The sequence below is a fragment of the Geotrypetes seraphini genome, chromosome 2, assembly GCF_902459505.1.
Source record: "Geotrypetes seraphini chromosome 2, aGeoSer1.1, whole genome shotgun sequence".
Lineage (NCBI taxonomy): Eukaryota > Metazoa > Chordata > Amphibia > Gymnophiona > Dermophiidae > Geotrypetes > Geotrypetes seraphini.
This window is the reverse complement of record NC_047085.1, coordinates 81,651,001-81,672,960: the sequence shown is the minus strand read 5'-3', so window position 1 is coordinate 81,672,960 and position 21,960 is coordinate 81,651,001. Positions and strand designations below refer to the sequence as shown.

The window sequence follows — 21,960 nt, the reverse complement described above, 5'->3', positions numbered from 1 at the left end:
TAAGGCGTAGACAAACAAGGCATGTCCCTCGGGTCCAAAGTTTAGGTGGGACACTATCGGATATGCTCAGGATTCAGGAGGCTAGGATTGCCAACTATCTGTGGATTTTTTTTTTTTTTTTTTTCAAAATTAAAAAAAAAAAATAAATTATAAATTACCCGTCTCAAAGTAAGCAGGATGCCAAGTGTGTGGATAGTTTTCAGAGTTTAGCTCACTATAGTTCTGCATGCTTCCCCCTTCCACTGCAGAGGCTGTGCTAGGCTCCAGCCAATGGAAAGGCTGCTCTAATCACAAGAAGGAGGGGCTGTGAGGGAAACAGATTTGTCTTTGAAGAGAATCAGTGGAATTAGTGAGTGGTGTGGCAGTGAGGATTGTTTAAAAGGATTAGGAAATATGAAAGGGGGGAAATATGAAAAGTTTGCAGTCAGGTGAGGAAAAGAACTGGCAGCAAATGCCAGAATTTACATGATGGTGGGCAGACCTGGTGGGGGTGGGGACACTGCCTTAAAGAAACATATGAGCAACTGGACAGCACTAGAAAAGATGGCTAGAGTGTGCATGTACTTGTACTATAGAAATGATAAGTAGCAGTAGTATTTGTTTATGTTTCGGTGTCTCTGGAGAGGACAATCTCATATAAATAAAGTTTCTCTTTGAAAAATTGGGCTGAAATGGAAAGGTTCATTGGTATCTGTACACATTTTAATGGAGGGAAGTTTTCAACCTGAGGAATTTACCCTATTAAATTTACCCTGTCTATTAAATTGGACAAATTCCTTGCACGCTGTCCTAAATATTGCCTCCACTCTGCCTATATCCTTTCAGAAGCATTCAAAAAATAAACTAAATCAACTAGTACAATAGATGTGTTATTATGGGCAGTAGGATATTTTCCTCATTCTCGTGAGCCATGCAGAAGGAATCGTCCAGGTTTTCAACTTTTCCTCCTTCTCCAGAGAGCTCTGCTGCCGCCTTTAGTTTTTCTTTTGCATGTGAGCTGGAAGGTGTCTTTTTGATCTGCTCTGTATATTTCTTTATTATTTTTGCTATTTTTCATGGTTTTTGTGGCTATCAGTGCTCCAAAGCTCCCCAATGTTGGGGTAAGCTCTGCCTGCATTGAGAAAAGGCAGATTTGGCTCTGCAGCCAGCAGGTTAATCCCTTGGGGACCTGTTGGGCCAGTCTGCAGAAAATTTTGTGGAGCTCAGGTCTGTATTTCTAATAGCTTAGCTTGCCTACTAAATCGCAGGAGGCTCTGCAGGGCTCTTCAGGATGCCAGCTATGATTTTGCCTCCTCCCCTCTTCATGTGTACGGTTCTACGAGGGTTGAGGATCAGTCTAACTTCAATCTGATTTGCAGCCTAAAGATCTCATTGTTTGCAGTCTGTCTGGTTGAGGCAGGGATTCTTCACCCAGATCCAACTACTTCTTAGAGCTGAGGCAGTCTGTAGCACAATTTGGAACATATGCACAGCTGTTACAGCCTATGAGCAAAATTGGGGGAAAGAGGTCTGAAAAACATTTTTGGAGGTTTTTGCCACATCCTCTACAGTCTCCCATTTCTAAAATCCTGTTTTGTGTGTGTGGGGGGGGGGGTGGAGTTTACTTTTAAGTTAAGGCATTTTTGAACTATTTGTGGCATCAAAATGCAGCAGCCATATTTAATTTCCCAAATTAAAAAAAAATTCTCCAGAAACTTCAAATCACCTCATTTTGCTTCAGAACTGGCAGGGATGGAATCCTCAGGCTCTTTTACCCCTAATTAACATATGAACATAAGAATTGCCACTGCTGGGTCAGACCAGTGCCCTGCAGTCCGCTTACGCGGTGGCCCTTAGGTCAAAGACCAGTGCCCTAACTGAGACTAGCCTTACCTGTGTACGTTCTGGTTCAGCAGGAACTTGTCTAACTTTGTCTTGAATCCCTGGAGGATGTTTTCCCCTTTAACAGCCTCCGGAAGAACATTCCAGTTTTCTACCACTCTGGGTGAAGAAGAACTTCCTTACGTTTGTACGGAATCAAGTTTCAAGTTTATTAGGTTTTTATATACCGCCTATCAAGGTTATCTAAGCGGTTTTTTACAATCAGGTACTCAAGCATTTTCCCTATCTGTCCCGGTGGGCTCACAATCTATCTAACGTACCTGGGGCTATGGAGGACTGAGTGACTTGCCCAGGTCACAAGGAGCAGCGCGGGGTTTGAACCCACAACCCTAGGGTGCTGAGGCTGTAGCTCCAACCACTGCGCCACACAGTCCTCCTATCCCCTTTTAACTTTAGAGAGTGCCCACTCGTTCTCTCCACCTTGGAGAGAGTGAACAACCTGTCTTTATCTACTAAGTCTATTCCCTTCATTATCTTGAACGTTTCGATCATGTCCCCTCTCAGTCTCCTCTTTTCAAGGGATAAGAGGCCCAGTTTCTCTAACCTCTCACTGTACGGCAACTCCTCCAGCCCCTTAACTATTTTGGTCGTTCTTCTCTGGACCCTTTCGAGTAGCACTATGTCCTTCATGTATGGCGGCCAGTGTTGGACGCAGTACTCCAGGTGAGGGCGTACCATGGCCCGGTACAGCGGCATGATAACCCTCTCTGATCTGTTCGTGATCCCCTTCTTAATCATTCCTAGCATTCTGTTTGCCCTTTTCGCTGTCGCCGCACATTGCACGAATGGCTTCACCAACTTGTCGACCAGTACTCCTAAGTCTCTTTCCTGGTGGGGTCTCTCCAAATACTGCACTGGACATCCTGTATTTGTGTATAAGATTTTTATTACCGACATGCATCACCTTACACTTAGCCACGTTAAACCTCATTTGCCATGTCGCGGCCCATTTCTTGAGAGTGTTTGTCATGTTGCAGGTTTTCGCAATTCTGCATCTTTCACTACGGTACTCTGAATAACTTTGTATCGTCTGCAAATTTAATCACCTCACTCGTCGTACCAATTTCCAGGTCATTTATAAATATGTTGAAGAGCACGGGTCCAAGCACCGAACCCTGTGCACTCCACTCGTGATGCTTTTCCAGTCCGAGTATTGTCCATTTACCCCCACTCTCTGTTTCCTATCTGCCAGCCAGTTTTTAATCCACATAAGTATGTCGCCCTTGATTCCATGGCTCACAATTTTTCAAAGTAGTCGTTCTTGTGAAACCTTGTCGAACGCCTTCTGAAAATCCAGATATACAATGTTGACTGGGTCACCCTTGTCTATCTGCCTGTTTACTCCCTCAAAGAAGTGCAGCAAGTTCGTCAAGCAAGACCTTCCTTTGCTGAAGCCATGCTGGCTGGTCTTCATCAGATTGTGTCCTTCAAAGTGATCAATGATGCGGTCCTTTATCAGCGCCTCTACCATCTTTCCTGGTACCGAGGTCAGACGGTCTGTAGTTTCCCGGATCTCCCCTCAAACCTTTTTTGAAGATTGGCGTAACATTCGCCACCTTCCAGTCTTCCGGAATCCTTCCCAATTTGATCGACAGATTGGCTATTAGTTGAAGCAGTTCAGCTTTAGCCCCTTTCAGTTCCTTGATTACCTTCGGATGGATGCCATCCAGTCCTGGAGATTTATCGTTTTTAAGCCTATCAATTTGCCTGCATACCTCTTCTAGACTGACCGTCAACCCTGTCAGTTTCCTGTTTTCATTTCCTGCATATAGCCTGTCAGCTTACGGTATGTTGTATATATCCTCTTCGGTAAATACAGATGCAAAAAATGTGTTCACTTTATTGGCGATGGCTTTGTCCTCCTTTAACACTCCCTTTATTCCATGGCAGCTATGTTGGATATGGTTCCTTGGGCAAGAGCGCACAGGTGTCATCTCTAGCATGCCTTACTCTCTTGGTGGGCTCGGTGTTACAGTCCATTCTTCCCTGGACTCTGGAGGCTCGGGCCAGCATGGTTTGGTGGCCTCTCTTGCAGTCGCTCTGCAGGGGTGTACCGCTGAGGATTGCCTCCCAGGTCATAGTGATGACTGATGCCAGCTTTTAGGGCTACGGAGTCCAATGCAATTGTCGTCCCATTCAGCGGTGTTGCACTCTCTCTCTCCCAGAAGAAATGTTCAATCGACCGGCTAGAGCTGAGAGCCATTTGTCTGGCTCTGCGATTCCAGCAGTTTCTGGAGGGCCAAGCTGTCAGTCTTCTCCGACTATGCAATGGCAGTAGCCTATGTCTATTGCCAGGGAGGGACCTAGAGAAGTTCTCTGGCTCAGGAGGCCCGCCTTCTATTTCTGTGGGCTGTATGTAATCTGCAGGCGCTTTCAGTAGCGTGTGGCATGAATCGACAATGTTCAAGCCGACTTCCTCAGGAGACAGACTTTGGGTACGAGCAAGTGGGAACTGTCCTCAGCAGCGTTCCAAGCCATTGTAAAGTGCTGGGCTCAGCCCTGCTTTGTCTTCATTGCCCCGACACAGAACAAGAAGATGCAGTGAAGGTCTTGATGCTCTCGTGCAGCCGTGGACTCGGGGGATTCTCCTGTATGTTTTTCTTCCCTGGCCCATGATAAGCTGAGTTATTTGAAGGATAGCGACCCATCCAGACCGTGTCGTTCTGGTGGCTCCAGACAGGCCTATTGGGTCATGGTATGCAGATCTGCTGTGGCTTTGCAGGGGTCATGGCCTTCGGTTCTGCTCCCCTCCAGACCTGCTTACTTTGGGATCTGGTCATCCTGGAGGCTGCTTTGCTCTTAACGGCATATCTCTTGAGTGCATGTCTTTAGCATATAAAGGCTATTCGGAGGTAGTTATTGCCACACTTCTCAAGTCTATGAAGTTGACCCCTGTCTGCCTATGCTAAGGCATGGCAGACTTTCCAGCACTGGTGTGACCAGGAATGGATGGAGCCATATACCGCTCTGATTTCAGTAGTTCTCGCCTTTTTTCCAGCTTGTCTAGATAAATTCTTCACTGTGGCATCCGTTTGAATCCAAGTGCTTGGGCTGTCTTGTTTCAGATCCCAGGTCCATCCTCAGTCTTTGGTGTCTCTCCCTGCCATTGCCAGATTTCTGAAAGGAGCTCTTTGCATTAGATCATCAATTATACCACCATTCCCTTCGTGACACAACCCACTTGTCTAGAATGTCTCACCTATCTACTGGAAAAGAGCTTACCAGGGTAAGTACATAGTCTCTTTTTGTATAGGAACCGGATTGTTGCATTATACTTTATAAATTAGTCATATTTTGTAACTCTGCTTGTACTATGCCCCTGAATACAACAAGTGGGCCATTTAAATAATGTGTGCCTTGCCACAATGCTCGGTTTTACTTGGAGTAATTTTTGAAGGCCTTTTTATGCACATAAAACAGGGTTTAACTGTGACAAATCTTTTATATAATTACCCATTTACAGAGGAGAGTGTGGCACAGTGGTTAGAGCTACAGCCTCAGCATACTGATATTGTGGGTTCAAAACCTGCGCTGCTCCCTATGACCCTTGGTAAGTCACTTAGTCCTCTACTGCCCCAGGTACATTAGACAGATTGTGAGCCCACCGGGACAAATAGGGAAAATGCTTGAAGTATGTAAACCACTTTGAGTGTGGTTATATAACTACAAAAAGGTGGTATACAAGTCCCAATCCCTTTCCCCTTTAATGCTATAAGGAGGCAGCTATATTTAGGTGGCAGGAATACTTTTTTTTGTGCCTAAATATAAACCGTGCAAGAAATTTTAGAGATTCACATTTAAATATGATGCTCGGGAAAATTTTGTGTGAAAAATGTTTTAGCAAGGCTAATATTTAGGTGTAAAGAAAGGTACCAGCATGTGCTACGGCTGTGTCCCTCCCATTTGCTTTAAGTTTTCGGCACATTCAGCTTGAATATATTTATATTTATCTTGAGTACGTGATGGAATATGCGATAAAGTGTTACATGATGAAACCAACATGTTAGGCATTATTTCCATTAATTCAGGATTTTTATATGCTTATTAGGCTGCTGTTTACATGTACCGTGTTACAGATAAATGCTTTGTAATCCTTGCGATTTTTGTTGTTGTTGTTCTCTGTCATATAGGTACATGCAATCCAGTGTGATGTGAGAGACCCAGTGTCTGTTAAGAAGGCTGTAGCAGAAGTGATACAGGTTTCTGGGCATCCTAATGTAAGTTTTATGGTTAATGAAGTGTGATTTGAGCTTGTGAGATTGTAACCAAACAACAAAGCCTTTAGGAATGCATATGTATGGGAATTGCCTTTCTGTAACAACTGTAAACCCCATTATCCTGGTTCTCTCCCTTATTGTGTACAATTACAAAACATATCTTAAGTAGATGTGTGGTTATACAGCAATAGAATTATATGTCTATATTTTCATCAGGAAAATTACAAAATAGTCACTAAACTACTGCAATGAGGGGGAGGCATATGCTGTGAAGCTGTAGATCAGGGGTGTCCAGCCCACGGGCTGCATGTGGCCCTGTGAAGTATTTTGTGCAGCCCTGCTCGAGGGCGATGCGGTGTTTTCCTCTGCCGCCCCCCCGGGTGTTACCTTCTTGCCGGCTCCCTCCTCCATCTTGCTACAGCGTTTGCTCAAAGCCGCGGGCAGCGGATCCTATGTGTCTCTTGTGGCTGACCAGGAAGTTGCGACGTCGGAGGGAATGCTTCCAGATCAGCCGTAGGAGGTGAGTGGAAGCCGCTGCCCGTGACTTTGAGCGAATGCTGCAGCAAGATGGAGCAGGCAAGACGGTAAACACCCGCGGCACAGAAGGGAGGGAGAAGGGTGTGTTGGGACTTGAGAGAGAGGCGCTGCCTGCGGCTTTCAGCAAAATAATGACTAGCAGTGAGGAGGGAGCCGGCCTGAAGGTAAACACCCGGGGCCCAGAAGGGTAGGAGAAAGAAGGGTGTGTTGGGAATTGAGAGGGAGGCGCTGCCCGGGGCTTTCAGCAAAAAATAAATGACTAGCAGTGAAGAGGGAGCCGGCCTGAAGGGGCACAGAAGGGAGGGAGGGAGAAGGGCGTGTGACTTGAGAGGGAGGGAGCACAAACTTTTAGGAAAAATGATGGAAGGAGGGAGGAGCATGAACTTAGGACACAGAATAAAGGGAAAGATAGAGGAGAGCATGAGCCACAAGATGGGAGTCAGGGAATGAGATGCAGAGGTGAGGGAGATAATAGAAAGGGAGAATTGGGTGTCTGAGAGAGGGAAAGAGATGGTGCAATTGGGGAGATAAAGAAAGAGGAGAACTGTTGGGAAGAGAGAGGAGGGACAGAGACAGAGAGAGAATTATTGGACATGGTGGTGGGAGAGGAGTGAGGTAGAGATGCATGGGCGTATAGAGAAGGGGGAGAACATGCTGGGCCGAGGAAGCCTCCTGTACTTTTTTTTTGGGGGGAGGTCCGTTATCCTGCAGGAGGTTCGTTATCCTCATGCATAACGAACCTCCAATCCTGGGCATTCACAGTACAAATGAATCTGAACGAGTCCAAAACAAAACTCCTTTGGCTCGGCCCACAATTAAACCATCTACCCTCCTCCATCCCATTGTCCTTCGGCTCCTCATTACAGCTCGAACTCTCAAGCAAAGTCCTGGGTGTCACCTTAGACTCTTCTCTATCCTTCAACGACCATCTCCAATCCTTGGTAAAAAAATGCTTCTTCAGCCTTCACATGCTAAGGAAAGTCAGACCCTATTTTCACCAAAAACACTTTGCAGTCCTAGTACAATCCATCATCCTCTCCAGATTGGACTATTGCAATTCTATCTACCTCAGCCTAACCAAGAAAAGCCTCCACAGACTGCAGCGGATTCAGAACGCCGCAGCTAAGCTTATTTTCGCGAAAAGCAAATTTGATCACGTCTCACCACTCCTGTCTAAGCTCCATTGGCTCCCAGTAATCTCCAGGATCCACTTCAAATGTGCGTGCCTAGCCTACAAGATCCTACATGGCATCCTTCCTGCCGTTATCCCTCTATCCTGAAACTCCCCAACCCCTACCGCCTCCAGATCCTCCCAAACTCTTAAACTATCCTTCCCTACCACAAAAGGTATTTCTCATGCAGGCAAACTTGGGTCATCCCTCCCCTTTAAAAATCACTGAGATCTGGAATAACCTTACCTCCCCGCTCCGATCATCAAGCTCCCTCCAACTTTTCCGTAAACACCTAAAAACCTGGCTATTCTCAAAACTGTAACATTTCCCCCCTCTTAGGCCTCTCCACCTTCCCACCCTTTTACATCTAACTCTTAAACTCTCCACTGGAGTTCCTCTCTCATCCTAATTCCTGTAAACCGTGCCGAGCTCTGCATTTACTGAGATGGTGCGGTATATAAACCCAAGGTTTAGTTTAGTTTAGGGTATTAAAAGAAGTGCCAGATTGGGCATGGGGGGAGAGCTTATGGGACCAGAAACAGAGGACAGAGAGAGGGATGGTGGGCAATGGTCTGAAGGAAGAGAAGTTGGACCTGGGGTGGTGTGGAGGAAGAGGGAAAGCGATACTTGAAGGGAGAAATGTTGGGAAGAGAAAGAAATGGTGGACCTGGGGAAGGGAGGTAGGCAGGCAGGGGGAGAGATGAGATGGGGGAAGTTTGGAAGAGAAAGGGAGAGAAGTTGGATCTGAGGATGGGAGGGAGGGAGAAATGTTAGGCCTGTGGATAGAAGGCAGAGAGATACAGCATCCCTCTTTCTTTCTTTCTTTTTTTTCTCCATTTCATTGTTCAGCATCAAGGGGGGAGAGAAGAAGAAAAACAGAAAAGAGAGGGAGCAAAATGTTGGACCATGGAGATAGAGGAGGAGAGATGGAACCATGGAAGGGCAGGAGGTAAGAGAGCTGGGATAAGATGATACTAGGGGATGGAAAGAAAGGGACAGGGAGTTATAGCCTGACCAGTGCAGAGAGGGAGAGGGATTCTGAAAGTGGTGAGCCATGTGGATGAGGTCAAAAGGGAGATGACAAGATGAGAGAGAGCAGTGAGTACATTGGTAGAAATGTGGTAATGGGGAGTAGATAGAAGGGAATAGGAAGCTGGGAAAGGAATGAGATGGGAGAGCTAGGGACTGAGAGAAGATGGAGAATCGAGAGGTAGCTGAACATTTAAAAAGAAGAAGGGTGAGAAAGGAAGGCAAGATTTGAGTAGACATAAGCAGAAAAGAAAAAGTTAAAGCTGAAAGGGAAAAATCAATACGTTGGAGACAGGCATAAGAAGGAAATGGAACGAGAGAAGAAGAGAAAAAAATGGACAGCAGACACTGGAAAGAGAATTAGTTGAATATAGAGAAACTGGGACCAAGATGATGGAAAAACAAGACATCCAGACAAGGTAGAAAAAATTGTTTTATTTTGAATTTATTAACTGGAATATGTTAGCTTTGGGATATGTGCATCACAATTATTTTTGTATTCAGTGGCGTAGTCATATACAGCTGATTTGGGGGAGGGACTGGAGCCCAAAATTAGAGGATGGGCACCAAAGTTTCTCCCTGCCTGAGTGCAATTTATAAATACTTGAGCTAGTGGGGATTCCCAAGCGCTGCCAACTGAAGACATCTTCCTCTAGTCTGGCAACTCAAAATCTCCAAGCTTTGCAGGCAATGGTAATATCCTCAAGCTGCCCCTGCTTTCATGCATGCATGAAAGCCAAGGGGGGGGTGCAGGGAGGAGGGAAGGCAGCAGCTCTGCAATATTGCTGCAGAACTTGGGAAGTTGGAGGGGGAGGAGGTGAGACTTGGGGATCCCTACTAGCTACAGCAGGGGAGATATTCATTTTGAGGGAGCCTAAGCTCAAAGTGGGAGGCCCAAAAAAGCAGTAGTATTTATCCTGAATAAATGATCCTCCACGTGCGCTGCTGACAGCTGATTCAGCATCCCCGCTCTTATGAGGTTCACCTCTGAAGAGGCTCACTGTAGCTGTAATAGAAGTGAATGGGAGAACCAGGAGCGCACATCCCTGCTCATCAGAATGAGGATGCGGAAGCCTGTGGCTGCTCCCACTGTCAGTGGTGTACGTCAGGGTAAGTATTACTGCTTTTTTGGGTTCCTCTCCACAGTGTCCCTTTAATGAAGGTTTTTTATTAGATACATATATCTTCTATATTAGTGATTGCAAATTTGGGACCTGCTCAACCTTTTTTTTACTCATCAGCTAGTGTTAGAGTTCGGCCCCAGAAAAAAATTTTTGGGCCAATGTGGCCCATGAAAGCCAAAAGGTTGGACACCCCTAGATCATTTAATCGAAAGGGGCACAAAGACTGAAGATACACCTAGGGCAACTAATATCCTTACATTGGCTCTGCCCATACCTTGCTAAGGTATTCCTCCATCCCAAATCTTAGCAAAGGTTTTCTCCTTGTAGTATTTAAATACTCAGGGCTTTTGTATTAGCTGTTTCCAATTAATATATAAATTCATTGCATTAAATACATTTTTGTTGGAAAAAAAGTAGTACAAGGCCAAAAAGAGTCCAGTCAGTATTTTTGGCACTGAAAATTTTCTGCTAGTATATAAATTTGTTTGATTTTATTTATGTTTCTTGTTTGATTAGGTTGTGATAAACAATGCAGCAGGAAACTTTATTTCTCCTTCTGAACGTCTTTCAGCTAATGCCTGGAGGACCATAACAGACATTGTTCTTAATGGCACTGCCAATGTGACCTTAGAAATTGGCCGAGAGCTAATAAATGCAAAGAAAGGTAAGCAAAACAGATGCTGATTTAATAGTAATATAGGGGGGGGGGGAATTTATCAATGGGCTCTAAGTGCAGGACCAATTTTAGACATGCTGGGGCCCAGGGCAGAAATTAAGGAGGAGGCCCCTCTCCTAATTTCCATACCCACCATTACTACCATATATGTATAAAACAATTTTAAGTGACTTCTTCACACAGACCACACAGACTTTACCAAATACAGAACAACGGATCAAAAATTAAAAATAAAAATTGAATACCAAAACTGAACTTGAAACCCCAAAACAAACTCAGCAAGTACTTCATTTTGAATTAAACACAATTAGTGGCATAACCACGAGAGGGAGCTGGGCCTCTGAGCTTAGACCCTCCCTCAAAATGAACATCTCGCTGTAGCTGGTGGGAATCCCCAAGCCTCACCAGCTCCTCAGGTCAGAGACCAGAACTTTCCAAGTTCTGCAACTTGCAAAAATATTTCAAAGCTGCTGCTGCTTCCCCACCCCCTTGGCTTTCATGCATGCATGAAAACAGTGGCAGCTTGAGGATACAGCCACTAGCTGCAAAGCTTAGAGATTTCTGGTTACTAGCCTGGTAGAGGAAATCTTTAGTTGGCAGGGCTTGGGGATCCCCACCAGCTCAAGTATTTATATTTTGCATTCAGGTGGGGAGAAAATTTGGTGCCCATCCACCCATTTTGGGCTCCGGGCTCCAGCCCCCCCATTAGTTATGTGGCTATTCCACTGAATATAATACAAGTACTGTATTTTTTGCTCCATAAGACGCACTTTCTTCCCACCCAAAAGTGGGTGGAAATCTTGGTGCATCTTATGAAGCAAAGATGCAAAATTTGTATCCTCTGTACAGCTGCAAAAACCTCTCCCCGCACACCAGCCGTACCACCTTTTTAAACGCCACCCCCCTGCACCGAGCACCTTTTTTAAGCACCGCAGCACCTTTTTAAAACAAACCTTGCTGCCGCTGTTGTTGCCACTGCCATACGTTTTTCAAGAAGCCTGGTGGTCCAGCGTATATCCCTCCCTCGAAGGCTCCTTACTGTTTCCGGGCAGCAGGTGTGTGAGTCAGGAGCGCAGAGGTCAGGACCAAGCTTTACACGCTCCCACTTGGGCCTGCGCCGCTTTCTGAATGGCTGGCGGCAGTTCTCACGGGACTTGTGAGAACTGCCGCAGCCATTTGAAAAGCAGCACGGGCCCAAGTGGGAGCATGTAAAGCTTGGTCCTGACCTCCGTGCTCCTGACTCGCGTGTCTGCTGCCCGGAAATAGAACGGATCCATTGAGGGAGGTAGGGAAGAATTAAAAAAGGTATGGGTTTTGTTTTGTTTTTTAAAGGTACCGGGGGGATATGATTAAAAAGGTACAGGGGGATGATTTAAGGTACTTGGGGGGGCATGTGGGGGATGGGGAAGATTGAAGGTACCAGGGGGGTACGTGGGGGGTTTGGAGCCTGCCTGTCTTTAGGCCACCCTGCCTGCCTACCACTAGGTCTGCCTGCTCTGCCCTGTCGCAGCCTACCACTAGAGGGGGGGGCAGGGTGCAAAGCCTGGCAGAGAGGGGAGACAGGGTGCAGAGCCTGGCAAGGAGTGTGGGGTTAGGTGCAGAGCCTGGCAGGGAGAATTTGGGTCAGAATGTTTTTTTCTTGTTTTCCTCCTCTAAATCTAGGGTGTGGCTTATGGTCAGGTGCGTCTTATGGAATGAAAAATATGGTATATTTGTGATACGCATGTCCCAAAGCCAACATATTCCAGTTAATAAATTCAAAATAAAACACTTTTTTCTACCTTGTCTGGACATTCTGTTTTTCCATCATCTTGGTCCCAGATTCTCTTTCTGTTTTTTTCTATCTTGTCTACTGTCCATTTTTTTCTCCTCTCCTCTTGCTCCATTCCTTCATTATGCCTGTCTCCAACATATTGATTTTGCCCTTTCAGCTTTCCTCCCTTTTTTCTTTACTGCCTCTGTCCACTCAAATCTCACCTTCTTTCTCACCCTTTTTTTACATTTTCAGCTGCTTATGAATTTTCCACCTCCTTTCATTCTGTAGCTCTTCCATTTTCCATCTCTCTCCTTTCCCAGCCTCCTATTTCCCTCTATTTACTCCCCATTATCATATTTCTACCACGGTACTCGGTGTTCTCATTCATCTTATCATCCACTTTTTGACCTCTTCCATGTGGCTCACCACTTCCAGATTCGTCCTCCCTCTCTTGTCAGGCTATATCTCCCTGTCCCTTTATTGCCTTCCCCTACCATCTTCTTATCCCACCTCTCTTCCCTCCTATGGGTCCAACTTTCATCCTGTCTCCCCATGGTCTAACATTTTTCCCTCTCTTTTCTGTTCTTTTCTCTCTCCTTGAGGGAGGGAGAGAGGGAAAAAAAGATACCGCAAGTTTCCTTTCAACTCCCAAGCCTAACATTTTTCCCTCCTTCATCCCCAAGTCCAATTTTCTCCCTTTCTCTTCCCAATTGCTTTCTCATGCTTATCTCTCCCTTTCCAACTGACCTATCCTCCTATTCTATACATCTCCCTCTCTCCCTCCATCTACACCACCCCCAGGTCCACCATCTTCCTTTCTTTTTCTCTCATTCCCCTTTCCTTCACAGCACCCCACGTCCAACTATTCTCCTTTTCTATCCCTCAAGACCATTGCCCACCATCTCTATCTCTAGTTCCCCCATGTTTCTGGCCCTATAAATCCTTCCCCTTCACTCCCCACCTGGCACATCTTTTGAAACCCATTCTTCTTAAAAAAACAAAACAAAACCACAACAACAACAAAAAAACAGTTCTGGGGGCTTCCTGACAAGACATGTCCTCCCCCTACACCTCCGCTCACTTTTTTGTTACAGTGAATGCGATAGTGACTCTGAAACGCAGCTTGTGGCTTTCCTCCCTGCATTCCTTGTGCCGTGTGTTCTGTCCAGGCTGAAAAAGAAAGTTGCATCATTGGGGGCGGAATGCAGCCCAAGGAACGCAGAGAGGGAGGCCGCAGGCTGCGTTTGAGAGTCAGAGTTGCTGCCGCAGCCAGCACCACATTCCCCTGTAACAAAAAATGTGAATGGTGGCGAAGGCGAAGTCGGTCCGGCACATTTAGAAGGAGGAGGAAATGCCAGCTAACAGGGGGCCCCCTAGAGCCTTGGGACCCAGAGCAAAGGCCCTGTCTTAAGTGATTAGTCTTAAGTGATTAACTCATGCTAAATACTAAGAAGCCCATAGGAATATAATGGTGTCTTAGCATTTAGCATGCGCTAAATTGATGATTTCCTCCCATAATGTAATTTCTTTAGCAAAGTAATTTGTGATGGATTCCATAGTGAAAAGTTTGACTCCAAAAAAACTGAAAAGAGCAGAAACCTAGCAGGGAAAGCATGGCAGAAGGTACAAACTCCATTCTGTTTGAGGGCACAAGATCACTCTGCTATTAAATCTGCCACAATGTGTGGATCCACAGAAATGTGGAGCTGGGTTGCAGTGTCAAACCATCCTTCCTTAATTTGCGCGTGCAAACTACTCGGCATTAACAGTTGAATCACAACCCTTTATGCTCCTACAAAGTGAACAAAGGTTTATATTCATAAATGACCTGGAAGTAGGGACGAAGTGCGAAGTCATAAAATTTGCAGACGACACAAAACTCTCCAGTAGAGTCAGAACTGTTGAGGAATGCAAAGAACTACAAAGAGACCTGAACAAACTGGGTGAGTGGGCAAATAGATGGCAGATGAGCTTCAATGTAGAGAAATGCAAAGTTTTGCACATAGGGGAAGGAAACCCGATGTATAACTACACAATGGGGTGGATGGTTCTGGGGGAAGGCAACCTAGAAAAGGACTTGGGGGTTTTGGTGGATAAAACACTGAAGCCGGCGGCACAATGCGCAGCGTCCTGGAAGAAGGCGAACAGAATGTTGAGCATTATCAAAAAGGTATTATGACCAAAACGAGGAAGTTATCCTGCCACTGTATCGGGCGATGGTGCGCCCGCAACTGGAGTACTGTGTTCAATACTGGCCGCCGTACCTTAAGAAGGATATGGCGATACTTGAGAGGCCTAAATTATGGCCCTGACGCAGCGGTTGAAAATACAAACCCGCAAAACGCTGGCCGCATCGGCAATTTTTTTGAGTGAATATTGTCTCGGTATTTCCACAGGCTAAAACTGCTTTCAGATAAGTGGCTTTTTTCAACATTGCTTCTAAATAATTGACTTTTAGTTACCTTTTTCAGTGGAGTGGATGAGTGCTTTAAACATTTAAAGGCATTCTTCAGTTACGTAAAGGGGAAGCGACCAGCGAGAGAGGAGGTGGGGCCGTTGGATGATGGGGATAGGAAGGGAGTGATTAAGGAGGATAAAGAGGTAGCTGAGAGGTTGAACACGTTCTTCTCGTCGGTTTTCACGAGAGAAGACACATCTAATATACCGGACTCAGAGGAGCTCATGAGTGGGGAACAGGCCGAAAAATTGGAGCACATAGAGGTAAGTAAGGAGGATGTCCTCAAACAGATAGACAGGTTAAAATGCGGCAAATCACCGGGCCCGGACGGGATCCACCCAAGGGTTCTGAAGGAATTAAGACAAGAAATAGCGGGCACAATCCAGCATGTTTGCAACCTATCCTTGAAAACTGGAGAGGTACCAGAGGACTGGAAATTGGCGAATGTCACACCTATCTTCAAGAAGGGATCAAGGGGTGACCCCGGGAACTACAGGCCGGTGAGCCTGACTTCAATTATAGGGAAGATGGTGGAAGCTATGATCAAGGACGGCATTTGCGAACACATCGAGAGGAATGGCCTACTGAGAACTAGCCAGCACGGATTCTGTAAGGGAAGGTCGTGCCTAACGTACCTTCTGTACTTCTTTGAGGGAATAAGCAGTCGGGTGGACAATGGGCAACCCATAGACATCATTTACCTCGATTTTCAAAAGGCTTTCGACATGGTGCCACATGAAAGGCTGCTTAGGAAGCTGTGGAACCACGGGGTGGGAGGGGATGTGCACAGATGGATCAAGCACTGGTTGTCGGGTAGACTGCAGAGGGTCGGAGTAAAGGGCCAATATTCTGACTGGCGGGGAGTCACGAGCGGTGTGCCACAGGGATCGGTGCTGGGGCCGTTACTCTTCAATATATTTATCAATGACCTGGAAAAGGAGGCAAAGTGCGAGGTTATAAAATTTGCAGACGATACCAAACTGTGCGGCAGAGTTAGGTCCAGGGAAGAGTGTGAGGACCTGCAAAGGGACCTGGACAAGCTGGAAGACTGGGCAAACAAATGGCAAATGCGCTTTAACGTGGAAAAATGCAAGGTCATGCATATAGGGAAAAAGAACCCGTTGTTCAACTACAAATTGGGGGGGGGGCATTGTTGGGAGATAGCAGACTTGAGAGAGACTTGGGTGTGCTGGTGGATGCATCACTGAAGCCATCTGCACAGTGCGCAGCAGCCTCAAAAAAAGCCAACAGGATGCTGGGCATCATAAAGAGGGGCATAACAACCAGGACGCGGGAAGTCATCATGCCATTGTATCGAGTGATGGTGCGTCCACATCTGGAATACTGCGTTCAGTATTGGTCGCCGCACCTCAAGAAAGACATGGCGGTACTTGAGAGAGTCCAAAGGAGAGCAACGAAACTGGTAAAAGGGCTGGAACACTGCCCATACGCCGAGAGGTTGGATAGGCTGGGGCTCTTCTCTCTGGAAAAAAGGAGGCTCAGGGGAGATATGATAGAGACCTTCAAGATCATGAGGGGCATAGAGAGGGTGGATAGGGACAGATTCTTCAGACTGAGGGGGACAACAGGTACGAGGGGGCATTCGGAGAAACTGAAGGGAGATAGGTTCAAAACAAATGCAAGGAAGTTTTTCTTCACCCAAAGGGTTGTGAACACTTGGAATGCGCTACCGGAGGAAGTGATCAGGCAGAGTACGGTACATGGATTCAAACAGGGATTGGACGGATTCCTGAGGGATAAAGGGATCGTGGGATACTGAGAGAGGTGCTGGGATGTAACACAAGTATAGAAAGCTATCCAGGTAATAAGTATAGAAAGCCAACCAGGTCGTGCATGGGCAAGACCGGAGGGTGAGGACTTTGATGGGAAGATAGGACTTTAATGAGAAACCAAGGTGGCAAGGGGCCCCTTCTGGTGATTCAGACAGGTCGTGACCTGTTTGGGCCGCCGCGGGAGCGGACTGCTGGGCAGGATGGACCTATGGTCTGACCCGGCGGAGGCACTGCTTATGTTCTTATGTTCTTATATTGAAAAATAGTATTTATAACTGAATATTTAAACAGAAGGTTTTAAAAAAGTAATTAAAAATATCTATAAAAAAGTTATAAAAAAGTTTAATAAAAATCACAAATGTTAAGTTGAGAGGAAGAGTTTCTGTACACAGGTTTTTGGCCAATGACTGGAGCAAGGAGCTGATAAGCTACGCTGATTTATTCAGTTTATGACTGTGCGTAGGCTCCATTTCTGAGGCCTTTTCCTGTGCATTTGAGCAGAAATTGTTTCGCTGTTATAGAATGCACTTTTCCATTTGAGTGGATTTAGATATTTTAATATAGTTTTGTTTATATATACCACTCGGGATACTTGATATAGGATACTTGAGAGGGTCCAGAGAAGAGCAACAAGGATGATAAAGGGTATGGAAAACCTTCCATATGCGGAAAGGCTAGAGAAGCTGGAGCCCTGGAAAAGCGGAGACTTAGAGGGGACATGATAGAAACTTAAAAGATCTTGAAGGGGATAGAGAAGGTGGAGAGGGACAGATTCTTCAGACTAGCGGGGGCAATGAAAACAAGAGGGCATTCAAAAAAACTGAAAGGTGACAGTTTTAGAACAAACGCTAGGAAGTTCTTTTTCACTCAAAGGGAGGTGGTAGGACAGAGTACGATTTTGGGTTTCAAAAAGGGATTGGATGATTTCCTGAAGGAAAAGGGGATTGAAGGGTATAGTTAGATGGTTTCTATACAGGATATTAAATAATTAGGGAATAAAATGTTTTAGGTAAATGATCACATACAGGTCATGGACCTGGGGGGCTGCCGTGGGTGCGGACTGCTGGGCGAGATGGACCCATGGTCTGACTCAGCAGAGGCGACGCTTATGTTCTTATATATAGTCATGTGAAAAAATTAGGACACCACATGAAATATTCAGTTCTTTCTTAAAAAATGTTCACATATCGATGTCAAATCTTTTTTTAATCTATTTTTGGGGGAAAATAAGTAATGTAATTGTAGGTAAACAATAAAAAGTTTCCTCAATTTTACTCATTAAACAAAAGATATCCATAAAAATGTGTATTCTAACTGAGGAATAAATTAGAACACACTACGCCCTAATAGCTAGGGTTACCCCCTGTGGCCGAAATAACTGCAGTGAGACGCTTCTTGTAGCCATCTAACAATCTCTGACATTGGTCTGAGGAAAGTTTGTCCCACTCCTCAATGCTAAATTCTTTCAGCTGTGAGATGTTTGAGGGCTTTCTTGCATGTACAGCCCATTTCAAATCACCCCACAGCATCTCAATGGGATTAAGATCAGGGCTTTGACTTGGCCACTCCAGGACTCTCCATTTACTGGTATGTTTTGGGTTATTGTTGTGTTACAGGGTCCAGTTCTGCTTCAGCTTTAATTTTCTTACAGATGGTCTCATATAAAATTCATGGTGGATTCTATGATTGTGAGCTGGTCAGGTCCTGCTGCAGCAAAACATCCCCAAACCATGACACTTCCATCTCCATGCTTCACAGCTGGTATGCTGTTCTTTTCCTGGAATGCTATATTTGGTGTACACCAAACATGTCCTCTTTTCTGGTGTCCATACAATTCAATTTTAAATTCATCTGTCCATAGAACACTATTCCAAAAGTCCTGGTGTTCGTCTATGTTCTCTCTGGCAAACTTCAGTCTGGCCTTGATGTTAAATTTGTGCAGTCTTTTTCTGATTGTAGAGGTGTGTATGTTCACATCAATAGTAACAAGAGCCTGCTGTAGGTTCCATGATGACATTTTAGGGTTTTTGGACACTTCTTGTGTGAATGGGGTGTGTGTTTTTCTATGTCTGATTGAGGTGGTTTGGATGAGGCGGTTGTTCAGGTAGGTTGGGCTGTCTCCATTTAGGGTTTTGAATAACGTACAGTAGAATTTAAAGAATACTACTGTATGTTATTCAAAACCCTAAATGAAGACAGCCCAACCTACCTGAACAACCGCCTCATCCAAACCACCTCAATCAGACATAGAAAAACACACACCCCATTCACACAAGAAGTCTCCAAAAACCCTAAAATGTCATCATGGAACCTACAGCAGGCTCTTGTTACCAAACTCTGCCTCCTTCCCAGACATTCAAATACTTGAAAGATATTAACATAGAACAAAATCTATTCCATAGAAAGAAAAATGGTAAAACCAAAGGGCATAATTTGAGGTTGAGGGGTGGTAGATTCAAGAGTAATGTTAGGAAATTGTTCTTTATGGAGAGGGTGGTTGATGTGTGGAATGCACTCCTGAGGGAGGTGGTGGAGAAGAAAATGGTGACAGAGTTCAAACAAGCGTGGGATAAACACAGAGGATCTCTAATCAGAAAATAATGAGTATACATTGAAGGAACTAAGGTAAGTACAGGGCAGGCTTGCACAGCCTGTGTCTCATATATGAACATTCAGTTGAGGACAGACTGGGGAGTGTTTTGACTGCTGGGATGGTTAAGATGGGCTGGAGTGAGCTTTGATGGAGACTCCAGTAGATGGAACCTAAGCACACTAATGGGCAGGGCTCTGGTTTTCTGGCCCAGAAACATCTAAGAAAAAGGACCATTTAAACTAAATAATTAATTTATTTAGCATGTATGGTTGGGCAGAGTGGATGGACCACTTGGGTCTTTATCAACTGTCATTTACTATGTTACTTCAGTTTTTTCTTCTGCAGGCAAGTTGAGAAGGTGTCTTATTGATTTGCTCTGCAGTTTTTATTTTCAGGTTTTTTCCTTGCATCCAAAGTCTGTCGCTTGGTGTCTGGAGTTCCCTCTAGTTTGGGACCTCCACCTGGGAGAGGATGCAGCCTTGCAGGGCGGAAGTCTGCTGCTAGCAGGATCAAGCCTCGTGGATACCTGACAAGCCAGCTTACTTAAGGCATAACTCTTGAGCAGGCTGCCCTAATAAGCAAGGGATACTCAGAGATGCTCATTACCACTCTGCTGTGTGTTAAGAATCCTTCATCTGTGGCAACCTATTCTAAGGCCTGGAAGACATTTCAGGACTGGTGTGCTAAAGACAATATAGAGCCCTTACAGACCCTAGTCTCGGTAGTCCTGGCATTTTTAAATGCAAGAGGGTCTTGAAAAGGATCTATCGGCAGAACCTCTGAAAGTGCAGATAGCAAGCCTTTCATGTTTCTGAACTTGGGGAGAGAAGACTTGATGGGAAGCCATAACTATGAAAAATAATCTCTTATCCCAGGACAAGCAGGCAGCATATTCTTAACGCATGGGTGACGTCACCGACGGAGCCCCGGTACGGACACTTTTAACTAGAAAGTTCTAGTTGGCCACACCGCGCATGCGCGAGTGTCTTCCCGCCCGACGGAGGAGTGCGTGGTCCCCAGTTTCTTCGTTTCCGCGGAGCGAAGAAGACGCATGTGTTTTCAACGACTGTTGAAAAATCTGATTTTTGCCTTCCCGCTCGCAAAATTTTGTTCCTTTTTTGTTCCTTTCCCTTCGGGTTTCTTTTCCGTTCTAAAAAAAAAAAAACTTTGCTTTTTCTTTTTTCTTTATTTTTCAGGCCGGCCCCGGAGGGGCCTGTTGCCACCATACAGGCCTCCGGTTTTGATTTTGCGGAGGCCGTGTTTACCTTCATGCTCCCTCAGCCGGGCTTTAAGAAGTGCCAGCGGTGTGCACGCCCGATCTCTCTCACTGACCCACACAATTGGTGCCTACAGTGCCTGGGTCCAGAGCATCGGGCTGACACCTGCACCCGCTGTGCTACTCTTAAAAAACGTACATTAAAAAATAGACAGATCCAACAGAATATCCTTTTCGGTACCGGATCTGCCATGGAATTGGCCGTGCCGTCGACGGCACCGCAAAGTCGGCACCGACTACTTCGACGACGCCTGATCCTTCCTCGGGGTCGCTGACACCAGGTAAGCTGGCTAAGAAGCCTTCCACTTCCCTTGAGCGCCCTCCTGCCACAGCGGCGACGCTGGTCCTCCCGGCATCACGCCGACCCCGCAAATGCTCCGCCCCGATTTCGGTGAGTGCCTCGTCATCGGCCTCCTCATCGCCGGGGCATGGAGCGGCACCTATGGTACCGAAAAAGAAAAAAGCGGTACCGGTGCCTCCTCTGGACGACCGCATTGCGGCCATACACCAAAGCCAATTGCAGGAGCAACTACAGCAACAACTCCAACACTTGTTGCCAGCAATGTTGGCCCCACTCCTTCCGGTACCAGACCGGCCCAAGCCTCACACCATACCACCGGTGTCGACACCATCGGTACCGTTGAACACGTCCATGCCGGTGCTCACGGCTGAACCACTCAATCCTCCCGTGCAATCACGCTCTGATGCCGACCCTCCCCGACATCAAGTCCGACACCGGTCCCCCAGAGACCAGGACCGGCACCAGTCTTCCTCCCCCGGTACCATCTCGATGCGCTCTGGCAAATCTCTCTCTAAGACTCGCCACACTGAGCCATCCACACCACCGTCCCGTCCTGCGCACACCGACGTCAGGGACCCGGACTTATGGGAAGAATCCCCACCCGGTACCGATGATGAGGCTTCATCAACGGACGAGGAACCCTCCATGGTCGATACCAGTTCCAAACCTGAACAGTCATCATTCACCAAATTTCTAAGGGAAATGTCGGCGGCTCTTTCTATCCCGTTGGAATCCGACTCTAAGAAGTCCCAGGCTTTTCTTTACGCCTTAGACTACGAACAACCCCCCAAGAATTTTTGAAGTTACCCGTCCATGACATCTTAAGGGAAACTTTTTACAAAAATTGGGAAAACCCTCTCACGGTACCGGGAGCCCCTCGAAAACTGGACAGTTTATACAGGGTCATTCCTATCCCGGGGTTTGACAAACCTCAACTACCCCATGAATCCCTTCTAGTGGAATCCACCTTAAAGAAAACCCAGGGCTCCAGTGTTTATGCCTCCACCCCTCCTGGCAGAGAGGGCAGAACAATGGATAAATTTGGCAAGCGCCTTTATCAAAATTCCATGCTTGCCAACAGGGCTAATAATTACACCTTCCACTTCTCCTTTTACATGAAGCATTTGGTGCAACAACTCTCCTCCTT

At 46.0% G+C, this 21,960-nt stretch overlaps 1 protein-coding gene across 5 annotated transcripts in view; it reads left to right on the top strand.

Annotated features, from left to right (window-relative positions):
• The window catches only part of DECR1 (2,4-dienoyl-CoA reductase 1), a 57,060-nt gene that overhangs the window by 15,349 nt on the left and 19,751 nt on the right, over window positions 1–21,960 (top strand). For all 5 annotated transcript variants that reach the window (XM_033933407.1, XM_033933406.1, XM_033933404.1 and 2 more), the window contains 2 exons: window positions 6,012–6,098; window positions 10,477–10,624. In XM_033933407.1, the coding sequence (XP_033789298.1) occupies window positions 6,012–6,098; window positions 10,477–10,624 (235 nt within the window). The remainder of the gene's footprint in view (window positions 1–6,011; window positions 6,099–10,476; window positions 10,625–21,960) is intronic.